At 38.0% G+C, this 16,412-nt stretch overlaps 1 protein-coding gene across 2 annotated transcripts; it reads left to right on the top strand.

Moving 5' to 3' along the window:
* Positions 1-3,556: 3,556 nt before the first annotated feature.
* LOC102230455 (dnaJ homolog subfamily B member 6-like) lies at positions 3,557-16,140 on the top strand. Of its 2 annotated transcripts, XM_023336527.1 has the most exons (11): positions 3,562-7,050; positions 8,251-8,346; positions 8,615-8,724; positions 9,015-9,068; positions 9,231-9,344; positions 9,582-9,656; positions 9,805-9,931; positions 10,061-10,131; positions 12,322-12,594; positions 15,592-15,665; positions 15,801-16,140. In XM_023336527.1, exons 2-10 carry the CDS (start codon positions 8,282-8,284, stop codon positions 15,618-15,620), a joined length of 918 nt encoding a protein of 305 aa, XP_023192295.1. In that variant the 5' UTR covers positions 3,562-7,050; positions 8,251-8,281; the 3' UTR covers positions 15,621-15,665; positions 15,801-16,140. The 2 variants fall into 2 exon arrangements, with proteins under 2 accessions (XP_023192294.1, XP_023192295.1); XM_023336526.1 differs by lacking the exons at positions 15,592-15,665; positions 15,801-16,140 and having other exon boundaries at positions 3,557-7,050; positions 12,322-15,385.
* The last annotated feature ends 272 nt before the right edge of the window (positions 16,141-16,412 follow it).

Genomic DNA, 16,412 nt, shown 5'->3' with positions numbered 1-16,412 from the left:
ACCCTTCGGTTGAGTGTGTGTGAAAACTAACCATCTCAACTTGTAAGAGGTTAGTTGCCATTCAGTTGGGTTTGTGTGAAAAGGAACCCGACCGACGGGTGAGGGGTTAATTGCTCTTTGGTCAGGTATGTGTGAAAGCGAACCATATTGACGGGTAAGAGGTTAATTGCCCTTCGGTCGGGTTTGTATGAAAAGGAACCTGACCGATGGGTAAGGGGTTAGTAGCCCTTTGGTCGGGTTTGTGTGAAAAGGAACTCGACTGACGGGTAAGGGGTTAATTGCCCTTCGGTCGGGTTTGTGTGAAAAGGAACTCGACCGACGGGTAAGGGGTTAATTGCCCTTCGGTCGGGTTTGTGTGAAAAGGAACTCGACCGACTGGTAAGGGGTTAATTGCCCTTCGGTCGGTTTGTGTGAAAAGGAACTCGACCGACGGATAAGGGGTTAATTGCCCTTCGGTCGGGTTTGTGTGAATAGGAACCCGACCGACGGGTAAGAGGTTAATTGCCTTTCGGTCGGGTTTGCGTGAAAAGGGACCCGACTGAGGGGTAAGGGGTTAGTAGCCCTTCGGTCGGGTTTGTGTGAAAAGGAACCCGATTGACGGGTAAGGGGTTAGTAGCCCTTCGGTCGGGTTTGTGTGAAAAGGAACCCGACCGACGGGTAAGGGGTTAGTAGCCCTTCGGTTGGGTTTGTGTGAAAAGGAACCCGACCGACGGGTAAGAGATTAATTGCCCTTCGGTCGGGTTTGTGTGAAAAGGAACCCAACCGATGGGTAAGGGGTTAATAGAAGGTAACAATAAAAATAACATTGCAATGACCGACAGAAAAGGCCATTATCACCTCCACTGCCGATGGACGACCTCAGTGATCCTGCCATCAGGCTCAGAAGTCTTCCTCAAGAAATGCAGGTATTTTGCTATTTTTTAAGAGATCTTTTAATGGGTTTAACTCTGAAATGTGCTGATTTCAGAGTTGTTAAAAGATTTAACCTTAAACCTGTACCCGTCTTGTCTTTCTATCCTGTTGTCCTTCAGGAATCCTTCTGGTTCATCTGATTTTTTTTCATCTCGGAATTCGCCCTTCATCGGACCCCAATCGACCGATGGAAGAAGCCCTCATCGCTCCAACAACGACGGAAGAAGCCCTCATCGCTCCAACAACGACGGAAGAAGCCCTCATCGCTCCAACAACGACGGAAGAAGCCCTCATCGCCCTCCCTCCCTCCCCCCTGTTGATGGATGACCTTAATTACCCTACCATCGGTCTCAGTCTTCCTGAACAAATGCTGCAGGTATTTTGCTGTCTGATATTTACAAGTGGGAGTTTTTGAAACTATTCATTGAGTTCTTAAAGGGTTAAACCTGCACCCGTCCTATTGTCCTTCAGGAACGCTCCTCGATCATTGCCCCAACAACAGAAAAGAACCTCGTCGCCACCGTGCTGATGAATGACCTTAGTGACCCTAACATCAGGTTCAGCAGTCTTCCTCAAGAAATGCTGCAGGTATTTTGCTGTTATTTTAAGTGATGGTTGCATGTTTGTGAAAAGTGACAATTTCATTCTGAGTTAAGGGTTTGACCTTAAACCTTCACCTGTCCTGTTGTCCTTCAGGAATCCTCCCTGATCATGTTGTTTTTGTCTCGGATTTTGCCCTTCATTGCCCTGCCCCATTGACCGACAGAGGAAAATGATTGAACTTAAAACGATTATCAAAACGACTTCAGTTTCTTTTTCAGTTTCTGGATAAGTCTTCAGTCTGGTACTTTGGTCTTATCTAGCCATTGTTGTGTGGGTTTTTTGTTGTTGTTCTTTTTTTTATGAACAATTTTGCTTCGAGAATTCATAATTAATTTTGTTTTGCTTATTTATTTTAGATATTTAAAATGTCTTCCAATTTAATCTATATTGATTTTTGAGAATGTGTTCTTGCGTTACCATGGTTATGGCATTGATTATGAAAAGACTTAGACTGGTTTATTGTGATCTGTTTATTTATTCTGCTGTTTGTCATTTTCTGTTTCTACTAAATTATTTATTTAAACTGTTTTTGTTTTCTGTAATTTTTCTTTTCCATAGATTCTACACTTGGTCTGGTGTTCTGATTGGCTGTGGTTTCTTGCTGGAAAAGAGCATTGGCTGACATGATGCTGCCATCACCTAACCATTCTCCCTCTCCTTTTCATTTCCATGAACATGGAAAGTTCTCCTGATCAGCAGACCTGTTGCGTCTCTGCTCTGTCTTCTCTCACCTCCAGTCTGTCAGGCAGATGCCTGCTGGTCCTGATCCCATTTCTGGTTCTGCTGGAAGTTTCTTCCTGGTAGAGGGGATTTCTTCTTCTCCACTGTCGCTACATGCATGATCTGTATGAGGGACTGCTGTAAAGTCAACAACTCAACACAAGCGATTTGCTGTCGCCCCCTGCTGGTCAGTTGGAGTGAATGCTGTAAGTAATGACTCCATAGAATCTGTTGGGTTTCGTTTGGTACAAACTTTAAACTACTTTAATAATCAACTGAACTTGTTGTACTAGCAATTGGAATACATGTGATTGGACTAAAATTACTTCAAAGTCCATTGAGATAACATTTGTTGTGAATTGACAATATATAAAATTGCACTTTCAAACTAATGAGCCCCACCAATAAACGATATAAAACAAAAACCTCAAACGTAGATACCGAAACGTTCAAAACCCCCAAAGTAGATATCGAAACGTTCAAAACCCCAAAAGTAGATATCGAAATGTTCAAAACCCCAAAAGTAGTTATCGAAACGTTCAAAACCCCAAAAGTAGATATCAAAATGTTCAAAGCTTATAATTATAACGTTAATTCACAACAATGTTGTTAAGGCATTTTACGAAAAGTCATTTCAATTTAGTGAAATTCCTATTGATTAAAGTTATCAATTCATTAGGCTCAGTTAATTATAAAGTAGTTTGGAAGGTTTGTACCAAATAGAACCCAACAGATTGTATGGAGTCATTACTTATGGCATTCACTCCATCTGCCCAGCAGGGGGCGACAGCAAATCGCTTGTGTTGGGTTGTTGACTTTACAGCAGTCCCTCATTCAGAGCATGGAAGTAGTGACAGGGGAGAGGAAGAACTTCCCTCTACCAGGAAGAAACTTCCAGCAGAACCAGAACTGGGCTCAGGACTAGCAGGCAAATGCCTGACCGACTGGAGGTGGGAAAAGACAGGGCAGAGACACAACAGGTCTGCTGATCAGGAGAACTTTCCATGTTCATGGAAATGAAAAGGAGAGGGAGAACAGTAAGGTATAGCAGCATCATGTCAGCCAATGCTCTTTTCCAGGAAAAAACCACAGCTAATCAACGCAAGACCAGGCGTAGCTTCTATGGAGAGAAAAATAATAATAAAATAGTTAAAGGTTTTGTTTCTAACTAAACCCAGGTTATGGGTTATTTTAAGTCTAACTAAACTTCTTGTTTAGTTAGAAACACCAGAGCGCCACCTTCTGGCCTCTCTCCAGTTCAGTTTAGATTAAAGAACTGTTTCTGGCTTTGTTTTTTTCCCCTCCGTGGGCTGCCACCTTATCGTGGTGGAGGGGTTTGAGTGTCCCAGTGATCCTAGGGCTCATTTGGGTCGGATCTGCCGGGGCAAACGGGTCCTAGGTGAGGGATCGGACCAAGAGCAGCCCCAAGATCGCTTAGAAATATAAACACAGAATGTTCCTATTTAGAGATGGCGATATAGACAGGGTTTCCGCTTACAAAAAGAGCTATAGACAGAAGTCAGTTTCTCCCAGTGTTTTATCAGCCTTGCGGGCCACCAGGCTTTATTTCCCCCCACCATGCTTTGGGTTATTTTAAATGGGGATTTTTCTCCATAACTGACAGTAAAGACAGTTTAAGCTAAAGGTTTATAGTTGAGACGTTGAACTGACTGAGGAGTTGTGTACCAATTGTGCTATCCCATCAGTTGTCCGTTGGATTCACACACTGTTATTTCTGAGTTTTGATGCCTGATCATGGACCTTAGGCTTTCTGTAACTTAAAATTTTTTAACCCAAACATGCAGCAGACCACTGATGGATAACCCCTCAGCTCTTCCACTGGGCTCAGCAGGTTTTCTAGAAGAAACCCTGAAAGTTTTCCCAGGTGACGCTTCCTTATCTCCATTTTGACTTGAAACATTCTTAGCAATCTGCCTTAAGGAATGCTGCAGGTATTTTGCTGTTTATTTTAGTAATATTTAAAAGTGAGTTTTTGAAAAGGGATTTCATTCTCGAGTCGTTAAACCTGCGCCTGTCCTGTTGTTGCCTTCCCGTCCTCAATCTCCATTTATGTACATGATTTGTTTCTCGGTTTCTACCAAAAACTGGATGAAAAGTATTCAGTCTGGTGCTTTGTAAACAAAATTGGTTTAGTTGAGACCAGACACTTCATAATTCCTTTTATTTTGTAGTTTCTGTTTATTTTTTAGGGTATTTTTAAATGTCTTCCAGTTCCAGTGTTAAATGTTCAATATGAAGAGGACTTCTTCCCTTTGGTTGTCCACTCAGCTGCTTCTTTCTTCTCAGTTGGGTTTTTAAAGTTTATTGGTCTTTGAGAATGTGTTCTTGCATTATGCTATAGCCATTGTATTAATAGAAAATGGTCTCATTACCGTTTTACCGTTTATGGCAATAACTTCTCAGGCAATTTATCATCCAGCATAACGTATTGTGACAGTCATTGACAAATTTTGCTGGACAATAAATTGTCCCAGAAGTCATTGCCATAAATGACAATGTTGTTTTAAAACCAGTTTCAGCTTGATGAAATCAGACTCCGGTACCGTCAGTAGTGAGCCGAACGGGTCAGCTGTGTGTCGCTACGACTCGCTCATCTGAGGCGCCATTGCTGGGGGAGATTTGAGATCAAACAACCTCACCTATTGAGTTTGAGTCACTACGTCACACTGAGCCGATGGACACCGGAAGAGAGGAGACACAGTGAGCTTCTCTGCGGGGCAGATTCGAGAGAAGAAAATGAGGATTTAATTCTACCGTCCTGCTTCTCTTCATTCTTCCATTCTGGTTCCCTTCATTCATGCATCCAACCTGGTTCTCTCCCTCCCTCCATCCATCATGGCTCCATCCATCCATCCATCATGGTTCTCTACATCCTGGAACCCCCTCTCCCTCTGTCCTGGTTCCCTTCATCCATCCATCCAACCTGGTTTCCTGGGAATTACGTGACCATTTTGATTTCTTTACAGGGATGTTCTCACAATCTGTTAAAAGAAAAATTAATAAAACCAGAAAATCCTTGATGTTTGTCTTTGAAAGTGGAGATTCGACATGAAGTTTCCTTTGAGATGACAGAAAAAGAGACGATATTAAACATCGGGGACAATGTTATCTCCAATGTTTAAAATTGTAAAGGATGTTTAACGTCCCCAATTTTGTATTTTATCTCCAGTGCTTAACATTGTCCTTGATGTTTAAGTTTATAGCTGATGTTTACTGTATCTGAAATGTTTTACTTTATCTCCAATGTTTAACGCAAAAGCAAACTTTTCCAGAGATGAAGTTTGACATCTGATAATGTTAAACATCAAGGGTAACATTAAGCATTATCCTAGATTAAGTAAAAAATCAGGGACGTTAAATATCTTGCATGTTAAATGGTAAACATCAGATGGCATTAAACAGCTACTGAATACTGAATGTTAAACATCAGACATGACGATAACCATTGGTGGCTAAAGCTTAACATTGACAATATTAAAATATTGGGGGCAACTTTATTTTCACACGATTTATTAATTTGATTTCAATTCTACGAATCTTAGATCCTTAAAGTGTTTTAAATTAAAAGTCTGAAGTTCAATAACAAAGTTGTACCTTTTTCATTTACAACTCTGAAATTAGTAATTCAATTATAGTAACACATGTATTGTAGAAGTCCATAATACTTGGTTAATTAGGAAAAATTGACCGTTCATCCCAGAGTGCAATGGTTAAACACACAGAATTTCTAGGTGTACATTGGCAAGGAGTTGATAATTATTCTGCTGCTGTATGATTATTTAAATTGTCTATTACTATTATGTATCTGTAGATTTTCTTGTCTTATGAGTTATTTTTTAGCCATTTTGTTCATGTAATATAATTTGTTGACTCTTTAGCAGAGCATATTGAACAGGAACAGGAATATTATAACATGGTTTTAATTTAAAAAAAATTGATTATTAGGGCATTGTAAGTCATTAAATTGTATAGGATTAAATAAGTGTTCCATATTAATACGCAAAAAAAGAGTTTGCGGTGATCCGTATTTGTAGATGTCTGTGTTTAATTTAATTTCAATATGAACTTTCCCCTGACTATTTCATTCTTACAGACGCATGTATTTAAAATATCTTTAAAAAGGTAGGATATTCTAAAAAGAGTAGTGCATACAACAGCTATAGCTTTTAATTTTAAACGGATAGGGTATTCTGTCGAAGTGATATTTTTGTGTTTTTGTCGTGTATATAAATTGTTCCAATGCATAACTCCAAAGCTTCGGTCTCGCCACTCAAAGAATTTTAACCAATGATAATATCTAACATTAACACAACCCGCTATAGTTTTTGGTTTGTAAACATGACAGAAGTTTCAGACGGGTAGCACAGATAGTCAGAACACCGGATTTTTAATTAACGTAGTTGAATCAACCATAGACATGGGAATCAACAAGCACAACATGAGAGTGGGCGGGGCTTGTTACGTATAGTAAACGCTGGTATTTTCTAGACGCCTTCTGTCCGCTCGCAGTGACGTAGCGGGCACGGCTCAGACCAGCACTCAACGTAAACTGGGTTAACGGTCTTCCTGTCCTCCCTACTGAAAACACCGGGAGCACCGCACCAGGGCTTAACCAGAACTGTAGTGACACCGTATCGCTGCAAAACATATTCGTGACGAGACATCTTGGAAGTAAAACAGAAGAGGGAGGTGGCTACTTGGTTGTCACAAGAGAAAATTATTCCACAAGACACATCAACTGTCATCTGTAAGGAAGGCAAACGGCTCAACTGCCTGGATCGTAACACTTGAAAGGTAGGTCATGTTTGTCTGTAGCATGTAAGGTGTGGCTACCACCAGCTAACATTACACTCCATAGTACACACACATTTGGTTTGTTTACAATAAACCCAAATTCACCATAAAAGGAATATGTGGCTCTAATATTATGAAACAATGGTAACTCCCCCAACTCTACGCACTGAAACAGCACAGCACCTGTGCATGTAAGTATACATTTGCCGTGTTTAGGCTTCTTATGGCCTACTGTTATGACAGCAGCAGTTGTCAGATGCCACAGTCCTGCATATAACACAGAAATAACACTTGTGTGAGCGCATGGAGTTCCCCGAGGGGAGATAAAAAGTTAAGTTTAGTTTCGTTTCTCCTGAGCCCTGAAGCCCCCTCTGCTTGGAAACTGCTGTAGCAGGAGACTAACGAGATTGGCATGATGGTTAACGTGTTGTAGTTATTATAAATTTGCTACACTGAGGTCAAGGACACTAGAATTCTTACTTTAGAAATTGTTTTTAATGCTTTAAACAAACTACTATTTTTAACTGAAGTAAGCTGATATTTGGGATTTAAAGAGATTTTTTACTATTTTTAAAAAGTACTTAAAAGTAACTGTACTATACTTTAGCAATGAGCACAGCATAGTGTTATTTTAAGCATCAATTTGCAATGCATGTGTCACATTATTATTATTATTATTATTATGATTATTATTATTATCATATTATATTATTTAATTAACATAGCCACCTTTAATGGAAATTAACTCATTATGGATTTTTTATTAGCAAGCATATTTAAAAAAAAAAAAAAAAATGCCGCTTTTTAAAACATGCTTTAAAAAGCATCATGTTTTCTAAATCTGATGCATGATTAACTCCTCAGATAGCTTTACTTTCCAAAACATATAGCTGGTTTGGGAACCAGCTATATGGTTCCGTCTGTAAAGGAAGAAATAGTTTGAAATTTTGTTAATTAAATTTAAAGCTGGAGAAACTAAACAATCCACTATGCATTTTTCATGCACAGTATTGTTTTTATTTTATGGCGTCTTTGCTAAAATACATATCAAGAATATTTTATTTAATATTGTTTTGATAAGAATTTGGTGATTCTGCCACAGCTGTTTAACATGCATTTTTGTAATTGCCTTAATGGACAATAATATTCAGAAAGGCATTCACCCAGATAGTGAAATATGAGTAAATGATTGAATTTCAGAGTGGTGTTCTAAAGAGTGACGGGAGGCGATATGGTGAACTATTATAGTGTGCTGGGAGTGTCCAGGAATGCCTCACAGGATGACATCAAGAAGGCGTAAGTACAATAAGAGTAATTGATGGTTGTCTTTATTTTCAAAAGAAATAAAGTTCTTTTGAAAAAAAGAACTTTATTTCAAATGTAACTTATTGCTGATCTGGCCATTTAGGCTTGGCTAAATGAGAGGACATTTACTGTATAATTCTTAGTTTCAGTTCCATTAATACAACTATTTTTATAATAATGTTATGCTATAAAATGTGTTTATTCAGTTTGTGTGGTTGTATATTTGGTATTGGCATTTGTTTTTGAATATCTGGTGCAGGTACAGGAAATTGGCCCTAAAATGGCATCCGGATAAAAATCCAGACAACAAGGAAGAGGCAGAGAGAAAATTCAAAGAACTTGCTGAGGCCTATGAAGTTCTTTCTGACAGTAAGTCATAATTTAAAGATTTGTGTTGGTGTGTTTTAAACTCTTCACACTTTACTCAATTAAACCAAAGTTAGAATAAAAAAACTTTTTTTTTCCAGTCGATGAGATCCTCTTTCAAACAATCAAAAAAATTGAGGTGTCTTATTCACAATGTTCTAACGGTGCAGTATTTGATATTCAGTTTTAACATATTGGTATTCATTTTTCAACCTAACACTTGTGTGTTTATATGTGTTGAAAATTGTTGTAAAAAAAACAGTCATTTATGGGTGCTTTTTTTTTTTTTACAGAAAGCAGACGAGCTGCATTTGACAGATATGGAAATGACAATGTGAGACACTCAGGTACGTACACGTACCCTGATGTATGGAAGATCAATAGTTATTAGGCAACTTATTTTAATTGCTAACATTTGACGTTAGCAATCTTCAACTTGTTTTCCAGTTATTCATATAATGATACTTGCTTTTTCCTCATCCACTAACTCTGACATCATAATTTCCCAGGTTCTACCACTACAGACTTCTCAGACCTCCCAGAATTCACCTTCACATTTCGCAATCCAGATGAGGTGTTCAGAGAGTTTTTTGGTGGACAGGATCCTTTTGCTAGCTTTTTTGGTATGTCAAACTGTTGGGACAAGATTCAATTATTTTCTCTCCATGACTTTAAAACATTTTTGAATTTTCTTCTCAGTTAGGAAATAGATGTACATTAATGAAAAAGTCATTAAAGTAACTGATCTCACCTGTACTGGACAAAAATTACATTAGTGGAATCATCATCCCTTTCCTTGATGCCATTCCTTCTATATTTATGGGCTGATATATGCTGACATGACTGCATTTCTCATCCAGATGACTTTGCATCGTTTGGAGTCCCACATTCTCGGCTTGGTCCCAGTCGATTTTTCTCTTTTCCCTCATCTGGAGGTAAACACCTAAGGGCTCAATGCAGCAATAAGCAATTTCATATTATGTTTTCAGTTAAAATAGCTTGTTAACTCTTATTTTTTAACAAATGCTGGATATCTGCAAAAATTCCTGTTTTCTTTTTCTTTTCTTTTTTGCTTTTCTGAAGTTGAATTTAGCTCCTTTTCCTCCTCTTTCGGTGGTATCGGTGGGATGGAGAGCATGGGAGGATCTAACTTCAGATCTGTTTCTACCTCCACTCGCATTGTAAATGGAAAAACCACCACCACCAAGAAGTATGTGAAGCCTCCTCTTATAAAACCATTCAGCCAATTAAATACTTCCATTAAAGTAAATTTTTCTTTCAGATGAAGTGCATTTTTTTCTTCTTTCTTTTCACTAATCCTAGTTTGTTTTATTTGCAGGATAAAGGAAAATGGGAAGGAGAGGATAGAGATTGAAGAGGATGGGGTATTAAAGAGTGTTCTTATCAATGGTAAGAAACTGAACACTATAAGTGGTGAGATTACTGATATCTGAGACCTAAAAAATGAGACCATAGTAAATCACTTCCAGGCTTTTTCCATCTTTATTGTGACATTATTCTAAGCAATTCAACTGAAAAACAAACAAGTCTGTTAATAGGAAATGCATATTAAACTAAAAAAAGTTAACATATGGGTTCTCATTCTTAAAGCCACTGTATGCAATGTTGTTAAAACTGTCACTATGTTGTGACAGCATGGTGTAAGAGATAATCTGAAAAAATCTATTTCCTCCAAAAATTGAATAATAATAATGTACTAAAACTAGGAGGAGTAATAGTTGTGACTATTTTGGAAGTCATTGATCATGTCTACTAGTTATGGCAGCGGGGGTGGATGGCCGTCTGGCACACCAGGCAATGCCGGGTGGGCTGATGGACAAATTTGGGCTGGCCTGAGGCTGTTAAAATGTAACCAAAAGAGTATATTAAAAATAATTTTTATCGACTGCAACGTCCCAATGCTTAATTTTCTTAACGGATCTTCTTGGACTAATCCAAAGAAATCCCTCAGACCTTCTTGGCCTGCCCCTCTTGTCTCTTCCAAGGTTATACATTTTTCATTTCATCTGACCACTGTAGAGAGGCAAGTGGATATTTGGTGTGGCGGGCCCAGAAAAGCTGCAAGAAGAAAAGCAAAAAAGCCCCTGAATGGATGCAGAAAATCCAAACTAACTCATATGTTTACCACGCAAACTTCGACCGCTGGAATAGATTGAGGGCTGGAGAAGCAGGGAGAATTAGCGATACAGTGGATTCGTCATCGTCGGAGGAGGATGAGAGACGTGACCCAGAGATAGATTGAGGAAGAGGTCAGATTAGCTGCTGTCGCCCCGGTAAGAAGGAGTCGAAATGTTCATGAAGACGCACATTTTACATGGGGAGGAGGGCAGGTTGGGGTGTGTGTGAGTAAATATTTTAGAGGGGAAGACAACATCTAAGCTGGCAACACAAAAAGCACAAAAGTAAGGAAAAATAGAACAGTTAGAAAAAAAATGATTAGACACCTTTTTACTAAATAATATCTGGGGGAGTTGTAGCCAAAATGCGGAAATGCTCAGCATAAGAAATGATCACAAGACTTATTTTATTTAATCAAATAAATCAAAATCCCATGTGCCAAAACTTGGCTAATAATATTAGGTTGTAGTGTTATATGGGATTGGTGCACAAAACTGGAGTTTTCTGCACAAACTATAAAAGAGAGATAACTGCTTTTATAGCATTTGTTTTGTAATAATTCTATTCTAAATTAATATGGTATTTGCTGTGCAACTTAGTATGTTATTTTGATATAAAGTTAGGGTTTGCAGCAAGTGTTACGGCCTCAAGTAATTTTTTATCATAAAATCTTACTGAAATATTGCTTAGGTGAAATATTTGATTTATCATTGGTAACCAGAGAAAAACATTAGTCAAATTCTCTTTGTTTTTCATAGTTTATGGAGCCACTTGGATGAAGAGCTATTTATTTTGCATGGATACAAGGTCTCACTGTGACCATAATTATGTTTTTGTATAAACAGTATATTACAGAAAACAGTGAGAAGAACTCTAGAAGACTTTCCTTGACATCCATTTTTCCACTTCAGTATGGGAATTTTGACACTGTGACCTGAAGGGTGGTGAAAGAAAATGCAATTTTTTTTTACCACGTACACAGTAGCCTCCTCCATGTAAGCTGCTGTGCTTCATTTTAATTTTTGAAACAATACAGTCTGCGTATATATCGTCTGGTATGTTGCGTACCTTTGCATATCATATAAATAATTATAATGGGCAGCCATGGCCAAAAATGCAAGAGCCGTTTTTTTGATCCCAGTCCAGCTCTGTATTGTAGCCCTACTTTGTTTCATTCTGCAACAGCTCTGAATTAATTTTTATGCCTATTTACACTTCATGATCCAAAAAACATTGATATATGAAAGTGTTTATTTTAGCCAACATGGCAATTTTTTTCCCCCTAAAAATGCAAATGTTTTATCCAATTCTGAAGGTTATAATGGTGGGATTGTTTCACCCACCGCTCTAACACTACTACATATAACATGAAGACTAATCTTGACTATCTCTATAAGTAGTTAATTTGTTTTACTATATGATATATAAACATAACCATGTTTTGGTGTGTGTTTCTTGTAGGTGTGGAAGATGAAATGGCTCTCGCAGTGGAGCTCAGCAGAAGAGAAGGAGAGAAGTCCTCTAAGAAATCCTCCATCATGAACGGATCAGCCCGCCACTACGACCGCTCTGCAACTCCACATCGCTCATTTAGTGCAGCTTCCAGCTACAACCATGTGGCTACAGGGGACAGTGAAGATGAAGAAGATGATGAAGACCTTCAGATGGCTTTGGCATGCAGCCTGTCAGAAATGGAGGCGAAGCAGAAAGCCAATTCTACCAACTTCATATCAGGTGCTGGGGGTAGGGGCAGAACCAAATGCGGTAAAATTGGGGGCTGCACGGGAGAAGGGCTTGTAAATGGACAAAAAGTTAATTTGTCCAGTGGTTGCAAAATAGCTGCAGGAGAGCAAGATGATGGAGGTCAATTTAAACCTGGCACAAGATCTGGAAATATTATTGAAAAGAAGCAAAAAGAAACCAAAGAGCCAGCCACTGCTGCTACGGCACTTCCGAGTGAAGAAAAGGTCAAACCTGCAGCAAAAACATCTGAAGGCTATGTGAAAAAGAAAATGTGTGGGTGTGTTATGTCCTAGTGTGGTTTAAATGCATATTTTGGAAGGTTTCCCATGCTTTTACTTACCATGGTGTCAGCTAACCACACTACATTGTGAGTGCAAAAATCCTTCAAGACTAAAGATTTTGATGTCAAAAATAGCAGTTGAAAGAAACAAACTTTAAAGTCTTGCAGGTGTTTGCTTTCAGTGTGTAATCTTGACTTCTGCACATGAGGTCAAATGAACCTCAGAAGTAAACTTGTTTGGATTTGTAGCTGCAAAGGATATCAAATGATTGTTTCTGAATGACTGTGCATGTGCCAGTTTTAATATTTCCACAGATGGGAAAGGGAATGTCTGAGTAGGATAAGAGCTGACAGATCTAATGGGTCGGAAGTTAGATGAGAAACACTTCAAGTTTTGTATTCTTAATAGAAATTGTTAGAAATTGGAGATAGTGTGTTTTTGGATTTGAGCTACAAGAGATTTGGTTTCAGTGAGAAGATTTGAACTGGGATTGTTCTTTAACAGCTTGGTGCTAAGGAATAGGGTAAAAAAATATTTGATTCTTTTTAAGGAACAAGCAAAAAGCCTTATAACAATGAAATATGTAAGACTGGCTCTCTTTCTGTATGTTTGAGTTTGTGGGTTAACTGCAATTCTGCCACAGAATGTTCTTGTTCAGACTCTGTGCCAAAGACTGAGTAATTGAAATGTGCCAAACCAATGTCAGTCTGAAACAACAAACTGAAATCAAAACGCATAACACAGGACGCTCTGTGGCAGTTTTTGTCTATTTGATTAAATAAGTCTTCTGTAATTTACTGAGAATCATTGATTAAAAATTAAATTATTTGAAGCACAAAGTTTGAACTTAGACATGTTCAAAATGCACACAATTTTCTTAACAATCTACCTTAAAGAACAGTGTAATTAAATATGTACAGTGCCTTGGGAAAGTACCTCTTGGATAATTCCAGCTTAAACATTTTCTACAGCCAATGTAGGCAAAAGGCGTGCCAAATGAAACTTTTTGATCTAGATGTTAAGCACCTTAAATAATGCCCAACCTAACACAGAAAATCACCTTCAAGACACCATCCCCATTGTAAGACATGGTGGTGGCAGCATCATTATGTGGGTATGTTCTTCTCTAGGGAGAGTGAAGATGGTCGGAGTTGACTGGAAGGTGAATAGAAGTACAGAGAAACGTTGTGAAGAGTCTGCAGAAGAGTGGGAGATGTGGTGGAGGTTCACCTTTCAGTGGCACTGAACAGACAACAATAGCTAGAGTAGAATGGTTTACATCAAAGTGTCTTTATCTGTTAGAAAGGCCTACTCAAATACTATAAAATGGATGCTAACTGATCGAATCTATCCAATATAACTAAGCTTGATCTGTTTTATTTTTTAGTTAAAAATGCCTTTAGATATGTAAAGATGTGCAAAGACATACTCTAATGGATCAGGAGAGCTGATGTTATTAAGGTGCAGCTTCAGAATACTATCAGAGCTACACTTACCTTGTATTGGATTGTTGTGACTTCAGGGAGGTAGTTGGTCCTTCAACTGGAGGTCACTGGTTCAATTCCCAACTTTCTCAGTTTTCATTCAGTGACCTTGGACACGAGACTAAAATCCCACGTTGCTTCACAATGTGTTGGCTACTGGTAAGCTGCTTTAGATAAAAGCATCCTCTTAAATGATAAAGTGTAACTTTGTCATTGCTATTATTTCTTTTTAAGACATAACCAACAGATGAAGACAACAGCAAATCCATTACTTTACTAATTCACAAGAATGTGAGGTTCTGCTCACTCACTAATAGCTGCCCTTTATATTTGTATGCACTTTTTACTCTCACCATTGCACTGTAATGGCACATTACTTAAACCACAGTAATAATTCTTTATGTGCACATCAAAGTGTAAAATTTAATAGGGACACAGAGCTTATGTGCGTGTTAGTGTGGGCTATTGCTATGATTGGTGCTGTCTGATTTGAAAAAAACCTTGTTTTAGACGTTGAATGAGGTAAAAGTCATGTTTAATGGTACAGTAATAACTGTGAAAAGGATTGTTGTTTTTGTGAAGATTGCATCTTAAGTTAAGAACAGTCTTGTTGGTGCCAAATTCCAAAACATTAAAAGTAAGTTACCAGCAGTGTCTAGTGTTAAAGGTACATTTCAGGCAGCATCTGTCTGACTTGTTTTTCTGGCTCCTCATACACGTTAATGTTCTGGCACGCACATTTCATCAGTGCTTTAACTGTTTTATGTTGTGACTGTTTTGGATAAAATTATTACCATCACTGGCAGAGGGAAAAGAAATAAAGGATTTATTTTGAAAGAATAAAAGATCATTCCTCCTCTTAATAGTTAGTATGAAGAACAACACACTTAACAATAAAGAGGAGGAATGGTAGAATGTTGTATTAATTGCCTTGCAATATTGTTCTAGTTTGCACTACAATGTTTGTTTTTTTAAACATTGCTTAATGGATAATGACAAATAAAAATTGAGCCTAAAGACGAGTTTGGATTATTCTTTTCAGGTTTTTATATTGCCTCTTTCAATCATCTTACTGTGTCTGAAATGATAGTTATATTTTTATTTCCGACTGGTATGGATAATGGATATAAATCATGTCACATGATTTACATGATCAAATATTTCATTTTAATCTCGGTGCATGAGTGAAAGCCCTGTCTTATACTTTATGCTTCCTGTTTCAGACTCAGACTTCAAGGCCTTCACAAGCTAACCTGATTGGCTCTTGCTGCTCTGTGCCCTTAAGCCCAACTCAGAGGTAAAGGACCAGTGTGACTCTGAGACACCCTGAACATTAAACATTTTTCTCTCCTTCCTTTTGATCCCAATGTAGCTTCCTACTGATCATCTTTAGATAAACTGTAACGTCTCATTTTAACATCTGTTTTTGCAGGTCAAAGGTCATACTCGCTACAATGCACTTTCTCTGCCCAAGAGGTCGCCCATCTCGGAATTAAACTTTAAAAAACGTTGTATTTCTTACTTTGTGTGTCTGTATTTGCAGCTGTTGATAAAGAAAAAGAATGGGTTGAAAACCAAGAAAAGAGTTCTCTGTACTATAAAGTTTTTGATTGATTCTTACTGAAGTTCTGCTTTAGAAAGCTGGTACAAACTATGTAAATCTTGTTCAAAGATTAGGAAATGACATATTTGCTCAATGATGTTATTGGACAAATTAGGAACAATATCTTCAAGACATAAAGCAGAGGAAATAAAGATTTTCCCACTTTTTACTTGGATTAATTTTGTATTAATTTCCCTGTTGTTGGAAGAAGGATTAATTGTAAACATGGACGCACAGTGAAATCTGCTTTTGACCAGAATCAGCTGAATTGAACTTGATTGGGCCTGACAGGCTGGTCTAAAACTCAATTGGTCATTTTTTTCTGATCAGTGAATACATAAGATCTGTAGTAAGATCTGTGGAAAGTATGAGTCATGGGAGGCTGGCCTTGAAGCTTTCTGAGATGTTCAAAAATGAAGCCAGAGAAAGAAAATAAGAAAC

This window comes from Xiphophorus maculatus, chromosome 7 (genome assembly GCF_002775205.1).
Source record: "Xiphophorus maculatus strain JP 163 A chromosome 7, X_maculatus-5.0-male, whole genome shotgun sequence".
Taxonomy (NCBI): domain Eukaryota; kingdom Metazoa; phylum Chordata; class Actinopteri; order Cyprinodontiformes; family Poeciliidae; genus Xiphophorus; species Xiphophorus maculatus.
Note: the sequence above shows the minus strand (reverse complement) of the source record. Positions and strands in the feature narration are given on the sequence as shown.

Excerpts from the sequence above, each read along its gene's own strand:
- LOC102230455 (XM_023336526.1), top strand. The coding sequence starts at position 8,282 with ATGGTGAACTATTATAGTGTGCTGGGAGTGTCCAGGAATGCCTCACAG. Across the intron at positions 8,347-8,614 it reads CAGGATGACATCAAGAAGGC|GTACAGGAAATTGGCCCTAA; the intron begins GTAAGTACAATA and ends TATCTGGTGCAG. Across the intron at positions 9,069-9,230 it reads TGACAATGTGAGACACTCAG|GTTCTACCACTACAGACTTC; the intron begins GTACGTACACGT and ends ATAATTTCCCAG.